The following is a 22933-nucleotide window of genomic DNA, read 5'->3' as shown; positions in this document are numbered from 1 at the left end:
TTGATTCTCTTCTAACTTATTCAACGGAAAGCAAAAAATAACATGAAGGAGTAGGGTAATAAATGGAAGTGTGAAAATCTTGATAACTTCAAGAAAAAAGTGGACCGATCAAATATCAGACCGTGGATAACCGTGGCTTGGAATGTGAAATCTAAAACATCGTATCTCATTTTGAAACCTCCCATCTCAATCCCAGACGTCGCAGCATCCACCGCAATCAAAACGGACGAAGATACAGCAACAGCTGCTATTATTTTGTTCTTGTCTGCTTCATGTACTTCCACACCCACTCGATGAGCAGCAGTATGAGCATTTCGTCGTCCCAATATCATTTTCTTTGCTCTTCTTCTTCTTCTCGCCATCTTTCTCCTCCTTTTTCGACTTGCCAAAAAGTCTCTTACTTTCAGTCGTCGTACTTTTACTTTGTTGCGGCTTGTCAACCGTGTCTAAACCCTCAATCGTGTCTCCTGTATCTTTTCGTTTAGGCATAGTTTCTGATGGCTTCTTCATTATTGGTTTTTTTCTGGATTACACAGTGATCGCATAATTGACACAGATTATATTGAAAGTTTTTGTCATGATGCAGGCAGGGACTTGAAGATATTGTCCAGAGATGGTCGCATGATCTCTATGTCAATTATGTCACAGTGTGTGAGTTTACTTGCTTGGAGTAGAGAATCCTATTCCCAACTTAAAACTTTTAATACAATCAAGGGATTATTATTGAAGCATTTATCTTGTTGCACGCGTAAATTGCCCACGATCAAATATGTATGCGTAGCTATAAAGATGGTGTGAAATATAGTCAATATCATTTCAACGTAAGCAAGGAATAGAATTCTCTCTCCTCCAAATTCTGCTCCCCTTTAGTCCTCTCCGAGATTTATAGTGATGCTTCTTCATTAGGTTTGGGTTGCATGTTGATGCAGCATGGAAAGGTCATCGCATATGCTTCGAGACAGCTTAAACCACATGAAAGAAATTATCCCACCCACGATCTTGAGCTGACGGCAGTGGTGTTTGCACTAAAAATATGGTGAGAAATGTCATATCTTCACAGATCACAAGAGTCTGAAACATGTATTCACACATAAAGAGCTTAACATGAGACAAAGGAGATGGATGGAGCTTATCAGCGATTATGATTGTACGATAAAATATCATCATGGGCATGCTAATGTTGTAGTTGATGCGCTTAGCCGAAAATCTTATAGGCAACTTGCCTCTCTTCATGCCGTGCATGTTATTATTTTCTCTTTGGGGGATTGGTATTTCCATGACGCATGATCCGCACGGGGTGATATTGGCTCATCTACAGGTTTGATCGATGTTTGGAGATTTAATTCGAGAAGCTCAGGAGCAGGATCAGCAGTGCGCAGAACTGAAAGAGCAAGTGCAGAATGGGCTGAGACGGGATCTTAGAATCCGTAAAGATGGGATGTTAATGCATGGGAACATGGTATTTGTGCCTAGAAATAATGAGGCAGTGAAGACGGTGATCCTCGATGAAGCATATAAGTCAGCGTATGCTATGCATCATGGTAGCACAAAGATGTACCACACCATTCGCCCCTATTATTATTAGTATGGTATGAAACGAGATATCGCCGACTATGTGGGGAAATGTATAGTTTACCAGCAGAACCTTCCAATTCCCGCCTGGAAATGGGAAGATATTACGATGGACTTTGTTTATGTGTTGCCGAAGATTAGGTTGAAATTTGATGGCATCTGGGTAATTGTGTACAAATTGACCAAATCCGCTCACTTTATACCCGTCTAGCAGAACTATAAATTGGAAAAATTAGCAAAGTTGTTTATTGAGAACATTGTCAAGTATCACGGTGTACCGGTTACTATTGTATCGGATCGAGATCCGAGGTTTACTTTCAGATTTTGGAAGGTGCCCTGGATACTAGATTATTGTACAACATTGCTTATCACCCGCAGAAGGATGGCCGATTTGAGAAAACGATATAAACTTATGAAGATATGTTGAGAACTTGTGTACTTCAGTGGAAAGGTAGCTAGGATGAATATTTGTCTTTGGCGGAGTTTGCATATAATAACAACTATCACTCGAATATCAGTATGGCATCATTCGAGGCATTATGCGGCAAAGCGTGCATGACACCACTATGTTGGACCGAAGTTGGCGAATGTGTGTTAGTGGGACCAGAGATCGTGGATACTACAAATACCAACATCTTGCTAATAAAGAAGAATTTAAAGTCTGCCCAAGATCGACAGAAAAGTATTGCTGACAAACATTCCATGGCCTGAGAATATGCAGTTGGTGACTTTGTATTTCTGAAGTTGTCGCCTTGGAAGGGTGTTGTCCGTTTTGGCAAGCAAGGAAAGTTAAGTCCTCGATATATCAGCCCTTACTGAATTTCGGAGAGAATCAGCACTATTGCATACCAGTTGGAGTTGCCCCAAAGCTGTCGCAGATACACGACGTATTCCACATCTCTATGTTTCAGAAATACGTACCAGATCCATCACACATCCTACAGCCCCAGCCATTGGAAGTGAGAACATACATGAGTTATGTAGAGGAAATAGTGGCGATTCTTGATTGACAAGATAAGGTATTAAGGAACAAGGTTATTCCGCTGGTCAAAGTCTTATGGAGGAATCACGCAGTCGAGGAGGCAACGTGGGAGACTGAAGAATTAATGCGTGATCAGTACCCTTTCGTATTCACTTGAGGTAATGAAATTTCAGGGACAAAATTTTCTTAAGGGGGCAGGTTGTAACAACCCCATTTCGAAAATTATGTTTTAATTAATTAAAATTATGAAAATACCCCTAACTATATGAAGGTTGACTTTCATTGACCTTGTTCGATGACATGTTAGAAAATTTCTTTTATTTTATTTTCGTAGGCGCGATCGGAATCGAATTTGGCATTAAAACGAAGCTTGTACAAATTTTTGAATGTAAGGGCATTTTGGTAATTTCACAAGTGGAGATTTTTCCCCACTTTGGACCTCTATATGGTCGACACGTGGTAACACCCCACAATTTCTGGGGTGTTTGTCACATCCCGGCCCGGGGTCCACCACATCCCGGTCCCGCTCCATCACCGTAGCACTATATTGTCCGCTTTGGGCCCCGACCACGCCCTCACGGTTTAGTTTCTGAGAACTCACACGAGAACTTCCCAGTAGATCACCCATCATAGGAGTGCTCTCGCGCGCTACTCGCTTAACTTTGGAGTTCCCATGGAACTCGAATCCAGTGAGCTCCCAAAAGGCCTCGTGGTAGGTAAGGATGAGAATATACATATAAGGATCACTCATCTGGGCGATATGGGATCTTACAGTGTTTTTCTTTCCCCTTTTCCCCTTCCCGTGACCCTTTTCATTTTCTCTCTAGAACTATCCCTCACCATTTCTTGTCTCTCTTTTCCATTAAGTCAAGCGCGCACACACACACACTCCCTTACTTACATTTAGATCACTCACCATCATTACCATCTCTAAGATCTAGACACAAATCTCAAACAGATATCCATATCTTTTCCCCCATTTTTGACTACACAGTAAAGTTCATTGTGCTTGTACTTTTCACAGCGAATCTTCGCCATTTTCGGGGCAGGTGAGTTTCTACAACTGTCTAGTTTGTGTTTTAGATTAGATTCGGTTGATTTTGAGAACCTTGGAGTGTTTGGACGCAGAAATATCTCGTGGGAAACATTTATTAGTTTTTCGGCAAAAGATCGTGAGTTGCAAGCCATTTTCGGTCGATCCCGACGTCGACACAACATCATCTTGGTACGAATTGAATCCTCACTCTTTTAGCTTCATTTTAGTTTTTGAATGGCTAGTTTTGGTTAAGTTTTGACCCCAAAACAGAGTTGGGGAGATTTCTCAGCTAAAACTCCGGCCTTCTAATTCGTTAGTTTGGCGACCTACGAGTGGGAACTAGGCCGAGCCTAAACTCTTGGCCAGTGTAACTCGGCTCAAACCCAAGCACAACCTAATCTGAACCCAAATCCAATTTGAGCCCAATTCTTTGGGCCTAAACCAAAGCCCAAAACCCGATTGAGAACTAGCCCAACCCAGAAACCTAGTTCCACAGTAAGCGTGTGGGTCGCGTGTGGAGCACACGTGCCTTTGCCAGAGGTACTGTGCTCCACCCCCAGTAACTTTTTCGGCGACCTATCTCGGCGTATGCGGCGGCACGTGGGGGTACTTGAGGTCCATCTATAGGTTTTTCGACGTGTTGAGTTTGAATTCGTTGTTCATTTCCTGAAATTCGACCACTTTAGTAGAGTTTTATTAAATGTACTCTCTTTGTGTTTAGGTGCAATGGTTGGAAGTGATCCAGTCCATCCTAGTTCGAGCGGCTCTCCGATAGAGGAGTACTTCTGGGTTGACCCTTTCTAAACTTATATATTTTTATAAATATTAGCCTAGCATGCATTGCATATTTTATGATTGGAGCATGATTTATAATATGTTTTACTGATTTTCATACTTATGATTTATTTAAATTGCTTTCACTGAATAAGTATGATTTATCAGATTTATACATACTAAAGGTTATGAATCATTGGATTTTCGTTTATGAAATTCTAAGGATTCACTTATATGTTTATCATGGATTTATGAGACGAGATTTGAGCTTTTGAACTTCGATGTTTGATACAAAATTTTGAGATATATTTTTGGTACTTACCTAGTGGGTTATCATACGACACATCCGCACACCACGGGTATAGATGTCTATGACCATAGGACAAAGATGATGGAAGAGTGAGATATGATATATTATATACCCCAGCTTCATTGTCGAAAGCAGTGTCGGACAGCTTCACTAGCCATGACTAGTGTTGGTGTGGATGAATGCTATTTTATACAGCTTGACCTTCGGGCGATGGACATGTACTGCCTTCGAGCAACTATGATACCCCTAGTTGAGTACTTCACGGATACAATTTATAGATGTTTTACAAATGTTTTACACGGCATGCTAGACTTTTTTTATAAAACCTATACGTAGTATTATATACATGTTTTCAAAATAGGGGGTTAGTATGTTCTAAAATAAACTGGTTTTCGTACTATTAGTATTATTACAAATTATGGTCTATTCACATTTTCTGTTTTACGCCCCCTCAGGACATAGCGACGAAGAGTAAGACCTGAGTTTCGAGGCTTTTCCCTACCAGTGATCTGCTCACTTCTATTTACATATGACCCTTCTTAACTATTGTAATATGATGCTCACCTTTCTTTAGCATTCTGTTTATTAGTATGCTTTGGACGTATTGCATCTTTTACTTTGAATTTGTAATTCTTGATCTTTCTATTTCGTTCATGTGGATTTTACATCATTATTGTTGTCACTTAGCATTTATTGCTCCATATTATTCGTGTTTGTTTATACACTTAAGGCTTTCGTCAACCTTGAGTGTCGGTCCGCACGTGACATCCACTTGTTATTTGGATATCTGGGTTAGGGCGTGTCATCTTCCTCCCTTCTTGCCTATGTGCAAACAACCCTCTCATTCTCTTCCCCAGTGAGAACATCCAATCTCTTCTCCGGTGAAACCAACCCTAAATTCCTCACTTCTCCATTAAGCCCACCCCAATCCCTCTCTTCTTACGCGAGCCCACCCTAAATCCCTATTCATCCGGGAGCTCGCCCCAATACCTTTTTTCCCTTTTAAACCTGACTCCACTCATCTCTCATCCGACGACCTCAACTACCCAAACCTATCTGTTCGCCGACGAGGTCACTGTCAACCCTCTCTTCGACGACGACCCCACCTAGTCCTCTTCGACAACAATCCCACTCTAGTCCTTTTCGACAGGGTGTTGGGTGCATGAAGAAGACAAAGGTTTGAGGGTAAGGAAGAAGATTGGTGTTAGGTTACTGAGATAACAAATGGTTTTTTTTTTTTTTTTTTTTTTTTCTTCTGGTAAACGAGATAACAAATGTTTGGGGGGGGGGGGGGAGTTTTAAATAAGAGAAGTGGGCTATTCTCATTAGGCCACACCACAAAGTCAGTAAATTGGGTACTACCCAGTGAGTACCTAAACATTGTCCTTGATTAGAGGCGGACAATTTGTTAGCCCCTATTAATATTATTTGAGAAGGATAAAAATGTCCTTAACATATTGCCCTGTAAAGAAGGAAAAACTAGTGCCCCTACTAATTAGTTTTTATTATTATTTATGTTTATTAATAGGGGTGGATGAGAATTTAATAAAAACTAGCCTTCTGAATCCTGATACATAGGTACGGATGTGGCAATTGAATTTTTTTTTTTTTTAATTTAAAATTTTCTGTTTTAGATCTAACTACATATTTAAAAAAAAAATCAAAAACAAAAGAAGAATAATTAACCACCTACAACGTGGGTTTGAAGATTCATTTAAACATTTAAATTACCATTTTTCTATTTTGTTTGGGTAGTTGTTCATTGTTCTTCTTTATTAAAGTGAGGGCATTACAAGAATATTAAACATTTAAATTACCATTTCACTATTTTGTTTGGGCCGATTCTTCTTGCTGACGGCATTGGTTTTCGTTCATTCTTGCCATTTCGCTAGCAAATTGTGCACGTATCGGATCTTGGGACTTCCCTTTTCTCCTTACTTTTTTTTGCTTATCTTTACTCGGGGGCCTTGGAAAAAAAGAAGTTGGGCTCATTTGGTCGACACCTTCATTGTCAGCAAAATTCACACCTTCATTGACATCATTTGGGGGTGGGGCTGCATTATGAAATAATCTTCCACATTGTTGATTCGCATCGGTTCCCCACCTCGGACAATCCTTGAGGATGTTCCAAGCATGATGTAACTTAAAAGCTTGATTTTTTGGTGTAGTTCTTGTCTTTTAAATTGTCATTGCTTTGTCACCCTATGCAACAAATACATAAAAACATTTAGTTGCAAAATACTATTATGTACATGACAACTAAAATATCAATAAAGAAACTCACAATTTCTGAGGCGCCCCTTCCACTAGGCATGTCAGCCATGGCTCTCTCCCAGCTTCCCTTCCACAAAGTGCACAGTTTGTTGATAATCTTCTACCGATCATAAACACCACCAACTTCCCTTCGACCGACGTTGGAGTTTTCAAGGAACTTATCAACGATTTTACCCCACAAAACCTTTCTATTTTGATTGGTGCCGACGGCACCATCTTCGCTAATAGAAATCCATGCCAAACATAAAGCAATATCTTCGTCAAAGGTCTAAGTATGACCTCTAACATGCTCTTTTGCCATCTTGAAAATTTGGAAATGAGAAGAAATGGTAGAAAGAAAAATTGGAAGAATTGTATGAGGAAAGTGAGTTTTGTGTGGATGTTTGAACAAATACATAGGTATTTATAGAGTTTTTGGTTGAATTTCAAGTTAAATAATTTTTTAAAATTATTTTAGCCATTGGATTTAAATTTGGACCGTTAGATTTGATTATATTCAATCTAAGCCGTTGGATTCAATAAATATATAAATATAAAACTAAAAAAAAAAAAATTGAACCTGGACCGTTGGATTGACCAACGGCCCATTTAAATATGGTCGTTCGATCGAAAAAAGTAGCCGTTAGGCTACTGACGCCATCTGACAGCAGGGGACACGCCCACGTGGGTTAGGTCCCCGTGGGAATTAGGCTAACGCGTTGCTGCACGTTGGGCGACTGGCTCAAGCGTCTGGGCTTCATAGCCCGTGTTTCACTCACAACAGGTAGGGCCCATAATGACTTCTAGCCTAAAACGGGCCGGTATCTGGCCTTCTTTTGAGTTTTAGGTTTGGTTTAGCACATAGGGTGGAGTCGGTTTGGGGACCGGGGGGGGGGGTGGGTGAAGGGGGAATTTTAGGTTATAAGCCATTGTTGGAGTTGGTCTTAGTACACATACACACATGTTCTAATTAGCCTTTTTAATTTATTATTTTTAGATATTAGTATTAGTTTTATAAAAATAAAAATAAAAATCTGAGTTAATATTTAATTATTAAAAATATAGTAAAAAAGTGATCAAGTAACTACCGACATAGTGGTTGTTTTGCCTAAAAATTTCAACACAGTTTGACTGAATCTTCGTTTACTTTTTTTTGCCCAAACAATATTATACATCCTAAAGGGATGGAGGAGTGAGCTAAGTCTCACAATAGGCTAGCAATAATGTGGTTCAAATTCGCCTACATGTAATTTAAACATCTCTAATTAAAAAAAAAAATTAAATATTAAACTTCTTTCTCCCCACTCCCATGTTCTCTCTCTCTTCCTCTATCCTTCAATTTTAAAAATAAAAAAAAATCTCACACACTTTGTGTGTCGGCATATAGTCCTTATGATAGTTATCATTTCTTATTATAATTTGTATTACTTGGGGAGTAAGTTTCTCTCTCCTCATGATTTTTTATAAATAAAGGCACAGTCAAAGGAAATCAACATCCTTGAAATTCCTCAATTCTCTTTCTATTCTTGCCCCACTCACCCTTATTTTTCGGACCCACTCACTCTTATTTTTTGAACCTCCAGGATTTTAGTGGCAGAGATTTTGTAACGACGAGAATTGTTGGCAAAAGTTGTACGTAGGAGACTTCTCCTTTTGGTATAAATGTCATTACTCTTCTTTTACTGCAATTTATCTATGATCTGACATCACTTGTGTGATATAGGTTCAATCCCGCTCACATGCACACTTTAAATTAGTCACTTTTAGGTTTTAATTTATTCACATTTTTCACATCACTACACTTTACAGCTTCATCACCTTCTAGGTGTCGGCCAACACATCGCGATTCGGGTGTCCAAGTGGACATTCCGGATCAGGGTGTGTCATAGACCGTGCTAGAAGAAACCCTTCATAAACCAATCAAACCAGCTGAATCAACATAATAAAAGTGGTCTTTCAATTTCCATCTACATTCTATTGAATTTACATTAAGATTAGAGAAAATAATATTTAATAAACAAATAATTGAATTACATTATTACTAGCCCGTTGTGAGGCTAAGCCCACCCCCTTCCCCTTAGTGTAGATAATATCGTTTGTTAAAAAAATTCATTTGACAACTAATTGAATCATATTATTATGCGCGTGTGAAATGCTTTTTTTATAATTGGCACTACGTGCCTCTTAAGTGTTTAAAAATAGAGAAAATAATATTTAATAAAAATCTGCGTGCAAAAGACTTTTTTTTAAATCACGGCGCGCTACGCGCCTCTTAAAATGTTTTGAACATAACCTTCATGATTTTCCTTATTTTTTATTATATTTTCCTTTTCCCTTCACGTGGGAATCAGCAACTTTTACTCATCATTTCATTTTTTTTTATTCTCTTCTCTCTTCCCACTTATATTTATATTAAATTTTTATGACAAAATTACCAAATTACCCCTGCACTATTTTGGACTACTTTTAAATTTTGTTGTTTTTTGGGGCATTTTTGTCCAAACATTTTTGGTGAAGTTGTGACCTCAAATTGGGTTTGCTGGCTTTATATACAAAGATATGCCCACACACAAAGTGTGTGTGAAATTCTTTATTTTTATTTTTAAAATTGAAGAAGAGAAGAAGAGAGTGAGAGAGAACGTGAGAGTTGGGAGAGAAGGAGATAGGTTTATTTTAAAATTAAATTTTTTTAAAAAAAAATTAGTGATGTTAAAATCATTTATAGGTGAGGCTTAAACAAAAAACAGCAAAGTTTTGTTTTGTGAAAATACATTACTGCCCTTAACTTTTTTGTTGTGATAGAAAACTAAATTATCTTTTCGCTCTTTTTTGGTTAACAAAGAGGGTTCTATTAAGAGAAATTAGGTTATCATCCCTTTTTTTGCTACTTCATTAATTAAAACCTTATTCTTTTTCAATTTTTGATGAAGTTCCTTAGGTTTTAATAAACGTCATTAATTATCTCAATAATAAAATATTTTTTATTTCTAAATATGTTCATTTATTGTTAGAAATGTTTCGTATGGTATATTTATATTTATGGCTAAATTTTTTATCATATATTTTCATTTTTATTTTGTACCCATTTTAATTTGTACCAATTTTCTTTTTAGTTTTAATTTGTACCAATACATTAATTCCTTTTTGTGCCCATATTTTTTAAAATTTTATTTGTATTTGTACCCATATTTTCTAATTTATTTGTACCCATTTTTAATTTTTCTAAATATAACCATGCTAATTATATGCATTTATTTTATGTTTTAAAATATATCATTAGTTATTTTTTAAAAGTGGGTACATTATTTTTTTGCTATAATTTTGTAAAGAACAACATTACTCTATTATTGATTTTTAAGTATTTATTATATTTTAAAAATATTATTTGAAGTTTTTTAAATTTCATAATTTGTGGGACATTAAATGCATAAATGCATGAGTTAAATTTCTTAAACCTCAATCAAAATATTTAAACAAACAAGGTTTTAGTCTAACAATTAGACTGATTAGGGACCGCAACCAAAAAGACTCGTTCTATTAATATGTAATTTAGACCATCCCTAAATAAGATGCCAAATTTTAAACAAAAATTTTAAAATTTAAAATTCAAGCTTATGTGACTCATCAATCGATATGTCAAATTTAAACAATTATTAATTGTATGACAAAAAAAATTATTAATTGCATTATTTACTTTTCATTAGGGGTGGGCGAGGTTCGGTTTGGTGTGGAGTTTTTGCGGTTTTGGTTCGGTGCAGTTTTGAGGTTAAAACCGAAATGAAACCAAACATTTTGGTTTGGTTTGGTTTGCTTTTAAACGGTTTTGGTTTGGTTTCATTGTTTGAAAAAATAATACACTATTAAAATTCAATCATGCATACACTATTAAAACTGCAAGTTACTGCATTGTTCAAGCATGCATACAATATTAACATTCAATCAAGCATGACTTCAATTATAATCAGGCATGCATGCATACAACATACATTATTACACTGATTCAACTAGAATCTTTTGATTGGCTTGAAGCTTGTTGTGGTTGTGAATTAAGAATAATAGCCAGCACAACAATTAACAGCAATTAACATCAACAAAGTGGTACGAGAGGTGGATATGCATTCGGTGCATGTGAATATTACCTACATAGGGTTTGTTTTCGAGTGTGCTAATGGATTTTCGTGTTTTGAATGACTGACTACCATTTGGTGCATGTGAATGAATAATATCTAAAGCAGTAAGTATTGTTTGTTTGAAATATCTAACTGAGTGGAGACCGAGAGAGAGACAGAGAGTTAGATGAAGAATGAAGTTGAGTAGCAAATGAGTAAAAGAAAGAAAGAGTACAGACTACAACTAGAAGAAAGAAAAGAAAAAGATTATGTGGCCATGGTATGATGTGGTTGAGTCCATACTAAATGTATGGACTCAATGAAATAACCAATTAGAATTTAACATTTAATAACGTTATGCAGTTTCGGTTTCGGAGGGCCGAAACCGAAACCAAACCGTTTTTCCCCTATTCGGTTCGGTTTTAAACCGCAAAACCAAACCGTTCGGTGTGGTTCGATTTGGTTCGTGTTTTGGTTTCAATTTTCGATTTCAAGTGCCCACCCCTACTTTTCATAAGTGTAATTAGTATTTGTTTTATCAAATGATAGATTTGTTAGATTAGATGTTAGATTAGGGAATCGACGAGATTCGAACCCACACTGTGATGGAAGGGCAACACTCATCTCCACCACTGTGTTAGAAGGCCACTTGCCTGTAATTAGTATTCTTAAAACAAAAGATAATAACAAAAATTATAAAAAACATTTATTATCCACTAAAAATAGATTTGAAACTGCTGCCAAATTTGACAGCAACTCCCTCTGCTGCCATTTCATGTCATGCCACATAAGAATTGACATTTCGGTTGGAAAACATAGTGCTGTCTTTTTTAACCGTTATTAATTATGTAGACTTTTTGACATCTCATTTGAATATGCTCTTAGATATACTTTATACAGGCTTTTTAAGGAAGGGACCCCATTTTTTTTTTTTTTTAAATGTTAATTAGTTGTGTTACCCACCTCTACATTGTATTCAATGATCTGAATTGTCTATTTTGTAAGTCTCGATTCATAAATCATCATTGCACAATTCAATTTAATCTGAATTCATTTGCCTATTTAATTATCACGATAAAATTTAAATCTTGTTTGGATCAAATGTCATAGTCTAAACTACATCTTAATAAAACACTGTTTGTCGACCAAAAACTAATAAAATTATTACTATACCCTTTAATACAAAACTGAAAGAAGATATTAGAAAATAAAACAATGTGGGCATTAAAATAATTTTGTACAAACAAGTTTTTACTTTTTTTTTTTTTAACCTCACAGCTATGAGCTATGTCACCTTATCAATACCCTCCCAACTGCAAGTGGCCCTTTGCCACAGTTGTGGGAAATTGTTGAGTTCTTACATTACGGCATAGCTTCAAACCTCTTCGGTGGCTAACCCACCCAACTCATTTTCTCTTTCCTATTTTTTTGGGATATAAAAACAAATAACTCCTATACTCCAAAAATCTCATTGTGTATTCCAAACTTTTTATAATTAAAAAAAATATATACAGGGGTATAGATTGAGACTTTTAAAATACTAATAACAGTTTCATATTTAAAATAAAATAAAAAATATATTTCTCAACACACAAAGTGTGTGACCTTTACAAGTACACCAAATACTATAATATACTTGGGTGAAAACAAATAAAAATTCTCTTCCTTAATTTTACTCTTCTTCGGGGACTCGTTTAAAGAAGTGAGGTTTGCTGAATTTGTGTAGCCAACTGAAACTGAAGATGAAGATGAAGAGGATAACCACAAGACCTCCATCTCGAGGTAATCTTCCTTCTTTCATTTTTACCATTCTGCGGAATCCAAGTAGGGGATTTCATTCCGACGCTGTTAATGCTAATTCTACTTGTACGCATACAATTAAACAAACCCATTTGGTGTCGGAGAGTATGATTCAGACTCGATGCAAATCTGGAAAAATTAGGAAAGATGAAGCATTGGGTTACTTTAATTCCATGATTCAAACCAAACCCTTGCCCTCTATTTGGACTTTCAATTGTTTGTTGGGGGCACTCTCCAAGATGAAGCAATATTCTGCTGTGGTTTCTATGTGTAAACAGTTGATGGGTTACGCTCATTTTCGACCTGATGTCAGTACAATGACTATTTTTATGAATTGCTTGTGCCGTCTGAACCGGGTGGATTTGGGTTTCCCTGTTTTAGCAATTACCCTTAAATACGGTCTTCAACCCAATGCTCATTCTATGAATACTTTGCTTCATGGGCTTTGCAAGTACAGTTCCCTGGCTGAGGCAATGGAGCTGTTCAAGTTAATAGAAGAGAAGGGATACAAATGCAATGAAATCACTTATGCTACCATGATCAATGGATTATGCAAAGTTGGGAAAATTTCTAAGGCAGTCGAGATTCTTAAGAAGATGTGGGAAGATGGAAGGTTTAAGCCAAACCAAGATTGCTACAATCCAATCATCGATAGCTTGTGTAAAGAAAGCCGAATGGACGATGCCTTGACCCTATTTCGAGATATGATCAGCAAAAGTGTTGTACCGGATATTATGCAGTTACAACTCTTTGATTCATGGGTTATGCAACATAAGTCGCTGGGAAGAAGTGCTCCCTCTTTTTGAAGGAATGGAAGATCATGGAGTCAGGCCAGATGTTGTCACCTACACGACTTTAATTTATGCGTTGTGCCAATCGGGGAGGTTGGAAAAAGCCAAGAGCTTCTTGATTTGCATGCTTAACAGTGGAATTTCTCCTAATGTATGCACGTATAATGTTCTAATCAACGCGCTGTGCAATGATGAAAGAATTCAAGAAGCACTGACTCTGTTTGGAACAATGACTGAGAAACGTATAAAGCCTGACGTTGTCACTTTTACTTCCTTGATCTCTCCTTCATGCAAGTCGGGTAACTGGGAGGAAGCTGTGATGTTATTTAAAACCATGATTGATCATGGAGTCTTGCCTGATATTGTTACATACAGTGCTGTTCTCGATGCTTTATGCAAGGAAGGGAAGACAGCAGAGGCACTGAATCTTGTGGAAGAAATGATCCGAAGAGGGGAAAAGCCTGATGTTGTAACTTACAACTCTTTAATTAATGGATTGTGCCGTATGAGACAATGGAGAGAAGCAACAAGGTTGTTTGACAAAATGGTATGCCATGGAATCTCACCTGATTGCATAACTTTGATGATACTTTCCAGTGCTCTCTGCAATGGAGGGACACCAGATGAGGTTCGCCAAGAATTTAAGGCGAGAATAGATGGAGCTTTGAAGCTAGGTTAGAAAAGGTCTAAGAAGGATTGATGCCTCTAGCCTGGTCTAGAAACGGGAAGAACTTTAAGAGTTTGTTCATCCTAATGCTTCATGTGCAGAATATTATGTTACATGGTTTGAAATTTATATTAATGAATAGATTTCCATGTTTTTCTTGTTTCTGGTACGGCTTTGATTGATCATCCCCCTCATCCACCTTCGATTTTATGGTGAGCCGGTAATGGCATATATTTTAGCCACACATGAGCTGCATCGATCTGTCTCGTTTGATCTGAACGAACAATCACCATGGTCATTTATACGTACTTCATTGGTGGCAGTCTATGTATTTATACGTCCTTACGGCAACTGAACCAATTTGGAACTTCGCTGCCTGGAAGTAGAACACTTGATAGCACTTCCCCGCCTGTAAGATTCATATCATGGAGACGGTGAGAGCCAAATTTTCGCATAGCCTTTGGCAACTAGACACGTCCATCCAACGAACGAGTCTCACGTCTCCGTCTCCCCATATCATCTTTGACAATATTGAAACTATTTCCTTTGATATTGCACCATCACATTCTCACATTTTAATTAGTTACATTCATCATCTAACTTTTTTTTTTTTTTTTATTGAAGAAAAAATTATTAAAGAGAGAAACTGCGAGTACAACCAGCACCAGTAAAGCCCAAATGAAAAGAAGTTTTAGCAAACAAAGGGATACATAATTCCCAATAATGATTATATTGAACTAGAAACCCTTGTCGAGCGAAAGCATCCGCCACAGAATTTTCCTGTATGAAAATGTGATTCTATCCAACATCAGAGAAATTCGAGGTCAGCCAACGGATATCTTCAACAAGAGAGATGAGATTCCAAGGAATCTCACAATGATTCTGGACTGCTTGAGTGATGAGACGAGATCACCCTCCACCATGATCTTCTTGAGTCCCTTCCTCCTAGCATATAACAACCCTTCTTTTAAAGCCCTCACCTCAGCTTCATTAATGGTGGCGCCATCAAGGTTAACAGCTCCGGCCCCAATCATATTCCCAAAATCATTTCTAAAGACAAAACCTACACTAGCTTTCTCTTGCAAAACAGAGCCATCAAAGTTTAGTTTAACAAAATCTTTATCAGGGGGATGCCATTTGTACAAAACTCACCATTAGAGGCAGCAGATCGTAACATTACAATTTTTTTTGAACTATATCCACACTTAAAACTTGATTAAGTTTGAAGTGATTCCAACAGTTATTTTCAACAAAATGACTAACCTTTTCCCGTCTAAAGCACTTCTTTGATCCTTAGAGCAAGATGGAAGTACATAAGGAAAAATCCAATGATGGGTTCAAAAGCATATGTCTTGATCACTACCCACAATTCATCTCATGCATTTCTAGAGCACATTTCTACTTCGGGAAAAGGATCCGACGATGATCCTTTTCCTGGGGATCTTAGGGATCCGGCGATGATCATTTTCCTGGGGATCTTAGGGATCCCGTGATTGTGACCGTTCATCGTATATTGTGCGATCAAAAATCATTTCAAAATTTAAAATTTAAAATTAAATATAAATATTATCCAACGAAAACTGACGGCACAATGTACGATAAATGGTCACGATCACAGGATCCCCTAAGATCCCCAGGAAAATGATCCGACTCTACTTCTAAGAATCATTTTTCAGGCCAAAGAGTGATCTTGCTTTATCTGGCAATGAAGAAAGTCATATTATTGCCTAAGGTATTTTCTTCTTTACTAATTGGACCGTCAATTATTTTCTTGAGATAACACCTTTCAACTTAATTTGGCAACACAAGCGTTATTTAAATAATCCGATCTTTTGATGCAGATTTAAACTTTCCTAAAAAGTTGTGCCATCAGTTGTGTTCGTAAATGAAAAAAAAATGTGTTTTTTTTCAAAATCATGGGTCCAACACAGGAATTTTTTGCCAAATTACCATATCAACCATACCATACCAAAGTTGTGGCAAAAAAACTGTACCATTGGTAATGGTACAATATTTGTACTGTACCATACACTTTTGGTACGGTAATGGTATCCATTACCAGTGGTATACCGTACCGTACCACTACTATTAATATTATATTATTTATATATAATTTGGTATTGTTATCATTATATATGCACTTTATATTTTTTTTCTAGTCATTTATCCAATTATCTCATCCTCTAACCTAGGGCTGGGTTCGGTTCAAAACGGTTCGGTTTTTTTCCAAAACCGAAACCGAACCGAAATTTCTGTTCAGTTCGGTTCGGTTCATTTTTTTCGGTTTTTTTTCGGTTCGGTTTTGGTTTTTTTTGGTTTTTTATTTTTATTTTTAAATGATGTAAATGGAAGGAACCTACCTATCAACCTCCCAGTTCTCATATATCAGAGAATTAAGAGCCTCAAAATCCTGAATATATTCAAGTAATTCAACTACTTGTGATCAAGCAGAACGAATTCAAATTTTCAAAAGTTAAGCAAATACATAAACATATATTCTTCAAGGAAATGTACATCGCCAGGATTCAAAATTCAAAAACTTTAAAATTTACAAAATCATGAAATAACTCAACAAATTAACTGATCGATGCAAATCGAAAAAAAAAAAAAAAAAAAAAAAAAGCAATTGGGTTCTTCTAAATACCATAATCGGACTTCAATAGCGCATGCCCAGTGCCCGCATTCAAATTCATAGTCAAGTCCACAATAGATCTAGAAAATTCCAAAACATATTCAGAGAAAAATACAAACTTTTTCACCTTAAATTACATAAATTTCAAATGGGTAACCATACAATTAAAAACCTATGAACTGACAAATAAATAAAACCACAACCTTTGTTGCAGCGATATCGCCATGATCGTCGCAAGCTCTTTCAATTCCTCTTTTCGTTGGATCTCGAAAAGGGCGAGGTAAAATCATGGTTTGGAAGAAGGAATCCGCGAGGAGGACAGGAGAAGACTGTAGAGAGAGTGATTTGGAGGAAGAGAGGAAGGAGAGGGAGAGGAAGAGAGAGAGAGAGAGAGAGAGGAAGCAAAGGCAAAGAGGAAGCAGCGGACGGAACAGAGAGGTGTTTGAGATTTGAAATGAAATGGGAGTGAGACAGCTAGGGTTTGTAAAGTTAAGAAATTTTACAATAAACATAAGAAACCTATAAATAAATTACTGGTACAATTATAACAACACAAAGCCTACAGTCAAGTTGGCTTGCAACAATCAACCCCAACCCGCAGGGAAAGGGTTCAAACCTTGACGGTAACATGTATCTTTTAGTATTTATATATAATTTTTTTTCCGGTTCAGTTTCCAAACCTCAAAAATCGAAACCGAACCAGCCAAATTCGGTTCGGTTCGGTTTGGTTTTCGATTTTTTTCGGTTTTCGATTTTTTGAACCCACCCCTACTCTAACCTCTACTTTCCCAATAAAAAAACCTAAGCCTTCTTGCGCTGCGACTCTTCATCTTTTCACTCATCTAGCCACCGACTTCATCTCTGTTGCTCTAGTTCCGGTGACTCTCTCTCTCCAGAGTCCATCTCATATTTTCCTTCATCAAATTGGGATGTCTTTCTCTCAGGCTTCGTCTATTAAGTTAATTTTTGTATAATTTTAAAGAATGTAGAGATGGAATTTAGAAATCTTTGTATTATTTTTTTAAGGGATATTGGGTTCCTTTAGCAATTCTTCTATCTATTTACTTCTTATTTCTTAAATGAATCTCTATAAAATTCTCATAATTAAATAAAAGAAAAACTAATGAAAATGATTTGAAAACTTTGAGTTTTAACGATAAGGACAAAATAAAGGGTTACGTGAATAGTACCATGATTGACTTTTTAGTGTAAAAATATGATTTTTCGTTAAAGTGAACAGTACCTAGAGCTTTTCGTTAAAAATTCCTTAAATAAAAATGTTTTAGAAAGCCATAGGGAGTGACCAAAACACGTTTGGGCCTTGAATTGGATTGGAAAAAAAAAAAAAAATTTGGCCCAAAAGAATGGCCTAAAACAAAGTGTTAATTACCATTACCATTACCATAACATGCTGACCGAACTATTTAGAATGTCGAAATTCGGTATACCGAAAGTTTGGCATGGTAATAGTAATAGATTTTATCATACCAAAAGTTTGATATGGTAATTGGTACATGGGTTTTGGTATGATAATCATACCAATAAACCCTAGAAGCAACTTTACACATGCTTCTAAAAAAATCGTTTTTTTTTTTTTTTTTTTTATTAGGGGTAGGTGAACACTACCGATTAATGAAATTTTCATATAAACAATCCTATCTCTTTTTTTACAAAAGCACTTTTAGCATTACAGTGTATCAATCAGACACTTAGTTATTTTTTTTCCACGGTTATTTATTCTCACCGAAGCTGTTTCGAAAAAAAAAAAAAAAAACACAATAACATCAAACTTGCGTTCCTTCTTTTTCCTCTTCCTCGAAAGTGACTAGTTTAACGAACCTGAAGGGGACGATGAAAAGGATAACTACAAGAACTCCATTCCCAGGTAATCTTCCTTCTTTCATTTTTACCATTCTGCAGAATCGAAGTAGGGGATTTCATTCCGACGCTGTTAATGCTAATCCTACTTGTACGCATACAATTAAACAAACCCATTTGGTGTCGGAGAGTGTGATTCAGACTCGATGCAAATCTGGAAAAATTAGGAAAGATGAAGCATTGGGTTACTTTAATTCCATGATTCAAACCAAACCCTTGCCCTCTACTTGGACTTTCAATTGTTTGTTGGGGGCACTCTCCAAGATGAAGCAATATTCTGCTGTGGTTTCTCTGTGTAAACAGTTGATGGGTTGCGCTCATTTCCGACCTGATGTATGTACAATGACTATTTTTCTGAATTGCTTGTGCCGTCTGAACCGGGTGGATTTGGGTTTCCCTGTTTTAGCAATTACTCTTAAATATGGTCTTCAACCCGATGCTCATTATATAAGTACTTTACTTCACGGGCTTTGCAAGCACAGTTCCTGGGCCGAGGCAATGGAGCTGTTCAGGTTAATAGAAGAGAAGGGATGCACATGCAATGAAATCACTTATGCTACCATGATCAATGGACTATGCAAGGCTGGGAAAACTTCTAAGGCACTCGAGATACTTACGAATATGTTGGAAGATGGAAGGTTTAAGCCAAACCAAGATTGCTACAATCCAATCATCGATAGCTTGTGTAAAGAAAGCCGAATGGATGATGCCTTAACCCTATTTCGAGATATGATCAGCAAAAGTGTTGTACCGGATATTTTCAGTTATAATTCTTTGATTCATGGGTTATGCAACATGAGTCGCTGGGAAGAAGTGTTCCCTCTTTTTGAAGGAATGGAAGATCATGGAGTCGGGCCAGATGTTGTCACCTACAACACTTTAATTTATGCATTGTGCCAATCGGGGAGGTTGGAAAAAGCCAACAGCTTCTTGATTAGCATGCTTAACAGTGGAATTTCACCCAATGTATACACCTATAATGTTCTTATGAACACTCTTTGCAAGGAAGAAAGAATTCAAGAAGCGCTTACTCTGTTGGAAAATATGACAACGAAAGGCATAAAGCCTGATGTTGTCACTTTTAATTCCTTGATTTCTGCTTCATGTAAGTCTGGTAACTGGGAAGAAGGTGTGAGGTTATTCAAAACCATGATTGGTTATGGAGTGCTGCCTGATATTGTTACATACAATTCTGTACTGGAAGCTTTATGCAAGGAAGGGAAGACAACAGAGGCACTGACTCTTGTCGACGAAATGTTCCGTAGTGGGGAAAAGCCTGATGTTGTGACTTACAACTCTTTAATTAAAGGATTGTGTCGTACCAGGCAATGGAAAGAAGCCACAAGGTTGTTTGACGAAATGGTATGCCATGGAATCTCACCTGATTTCATAACTTTGAAGATACTTTCGGGTGCTCTCTGCAATGAAGTGATGACTGATGAGGTTCGCGAAGAATTTAAGTCGAGAATAGATGGAACTTCGCTTGGTAAGAAAAGGTCCAAGAAGGATTGATGCCTCAATCCTGGTCTGGAAACGGGAAGAACTTTAAGAGGTTCTTTGTCCTAATGCTTCATGTGCAGAATAACATGTTACTTGGTTTGAAATTTATATTAATGAAGAGTGGTCATATATTAATGATAGATTTCCATTCACTGGGTATGCTTTTCTTGTTTTTGTTACGCTTTTGATTGATCACCTTGCTCACCCACCTTCGAGTTTATGTGAGCCAGAAATGGAATATATTTTAGCCGCACATGAGCTACATCGATCTCTCTCGTTTGATCTAAACAAACAATCACTATGGTCATTTATACGTAATTCATTGACTGCAGTCTATGTATTTATACGTCCTTACAGCAACTGAACCAATTTGGAACTTCACTGCCTATAAGTATAACACTCATAACGCTTCACAACCACAAATCAAGTCTCTGAAACGACACAAATTTTGCTTAATTTAGATGAGCAACGGAAATTCACAAGGATACGTTTAATACATTGATATTTTTATACGAGTACTATACTATACTATTATAGTAGGGAAGGAAGAAGGTATGAGCTTGGAGGCATGAAAGATGAATCCTTGCAATCCGATCGTGACGGAATGACACTCTTTTGTGTAGCCACTCTAACTTGATTTCTTCCTTATATTTATATAATATTTTCTCCTTATTTTCGAGTATTTACACCTAGCAAGTTATTTCAAATTTCGGGGACGAAATTTTCTTAAGGTTGGCAAATTGTAATGACCCATCCCCAATTAATACGATTTTTATAATTTTAAAACGTGAATTTACGAAAATGCCCTTCAAGGCCAAAACGTTGACATTTGTTGACTGTCTTGTTGTGTCATGTAAGATCTGTTTTCTTAGCATATCCTTGTAGCACTCGTCGCTATGGACGCGTGGGCATAAGCGGGACGTAATTCGGAAATATAACGAAGATTTTACGAAGCTTGAAATGGTAAGGGTATTTTGGTAATTTTACAAGTTGAGATATTCTCCACCTTGGACCACTCCTAGAGTGACACATGGCAAATTTCCTGCCCTTTTCTGGGGTGCCCTGTTTTCCTCGCCTATGACTTCTCTCTCTATAGAACTCTATCTCTATCTTTTTCCCTCTCTTTCTCCTTGGCTCCCCCGAGATACACCTTTATCCCTCAGCTCTCATCTCTTCCCTCTCAGCTTTCCCTCGCCTCCCTACTCCCTCTGCAACCACCGGGAACCACTACTCACTGCAGCCGACGAGTCCTCAAACGTTTGAACCACCACGATCTTCAACCATTAATGCCATGGACAACTAGGTTTCTAACGCGACGGTGGCTGCTGCCACTGTTCATCGTATCTTCGATGATTTTCCCGACAAACCTCACACTCCCGACCTTGGTAAGAACCCATTCCATTTCGGTTCATCTTAGTTTTTTTAATTCTAGATCGATTTTGAGCTTACCCACGACTTTTGGGGAGATTCTATGCAGAAACCAACTCGGGGAAACATTCTCCAGTTTCTGACGTTGGACCCGTGTGTTGCAGGCATTTTTCCGGCCATTTTTCTACCGTGGCTGAGGGAACCAAATGTATAATCCTAATCTACACTTGGCTATCTTCATTTTGGTAGGTAGAACGTAGGAAATGGTTGAAATTTGAGCTCGATCGGAGCTCGGGAAGTTTCCTGGCCAAGAATCTGGTGTTCTCCTTCGTTGGGTCCGGTGACTAGCGAACCCATTCGGGTCGACCCAACCCGCAACCCAACCTTTGGGCCATGTAAACCGACCCAAACCTTTGGCCCATGTAAACCGACCCATAACCCATTAACCCAAACCCTTGGCCCAACTTAGCAACCGACCCAACCCATCAACCCAAGTCCAAATCCGACTTGACCCGGACCCAAGTTAGCTTCCACGTTCGGTGCATGGAGAGCACGCCCCTCCGTCGTCCACGGCGGTGCCGACAACTTTTCCATCAAACTTTTTGGCGACCCAACTCGTCGCATGGCCTTTTGGGCTGCATCCTTGTGTCAACACCTAGAGGAACCCGGGGTCCTTCCTTAGGTTTTTCGACGTGCCGAATCCAAATCCGTTGTTCATTTTCCAAAGTTTCAGTAGAGTTTTATTAAATGTCTTCTTTTTGTGTTTATGTGTGTTTGTGGGAAGTGGCACCATCCTCACTAGTTCGAGCAGCTATCGGGCAATGAAATACTTGTGAGTAGACCCCTTCTAAACTTGCATGTTTTTATAAAATATTAGGCTTGCATGCATTTCATATTTCATGCATTGAAAATGTTTTATATTATATTTTCCGGATTTCTACATTTATGGTTTACGAGATATTCATGATTATCAAATTTACATTTTACTAAAGATTATGAATTATTGGGTTTTCGCTTACAAAATTCTATGGATTTACGATCGTGATTTATTTGGATTTACGAATGTGAATTATCTTGGATTTATGTGTCGAGACTTTGAGCTTGTGAGCTTCGAATTTGGATATGAGATTTTGAGATATGTTTTCGGTACTTATCTAGTGGGTTATCATACAACACATCCACACAACACAGGTATGTAGACATCTATGGCCATAGGACACAGTTGAGGTGATTTATGTATATACCTCTTCTCCGACGTAAC

The 22933-nt window shown here is 37.4% G+C and overlaps 1 protein-coding gene and 1 pseudogene across 1 annotated transcript; both read left to right on the top strand.

The window, feature by feature from the left end:
- The first annotated feature begins 12694 nt into the window (after positions 1-12694).
- Positions 12695-14456, top strand: LOC137721835 (uncharacterized; annotated as a pseudogene).
- Positions 14457-18698: 4242 nt separating this feature from the next.
- Positions 18699-20444, top strand: LOC137721836 (uncharacterized). Its single transcript, XM_068460858.2, has one exon. The coding sequence runs from the start codon at positions 18778-18780 to the stop codon at positions 20314-20316; it is 1539 nt and encodes a 512-aa protein (XP_068316959.2). The 5' UTR covers positions 18699-18777; the 3' UTR covers positions 20317-20444.
- The last annotated feature ends 2489 nt before the right edge of the window (positions 20445-22933 follow it).

This window comes from Pyrus communis, chromosome 4 (assembly GCF_041283825.1).
Source record: "Pyrus communis isolate YQ-2024b chromosome 4, ASM4128382v1, whole genome shotgun sequence".
Classification (NCBI taxonomy): Eukaryota; Viridiplantae; Streptophyta; class Magnoliopsida; order Rosales; family Rosaceae; genus Pyrus; species Pyrus communis.
Note: the sequence above shows the minus strand (reverse complement) of the source record. Positions and strands in the feature narration are given on the sequence as shown.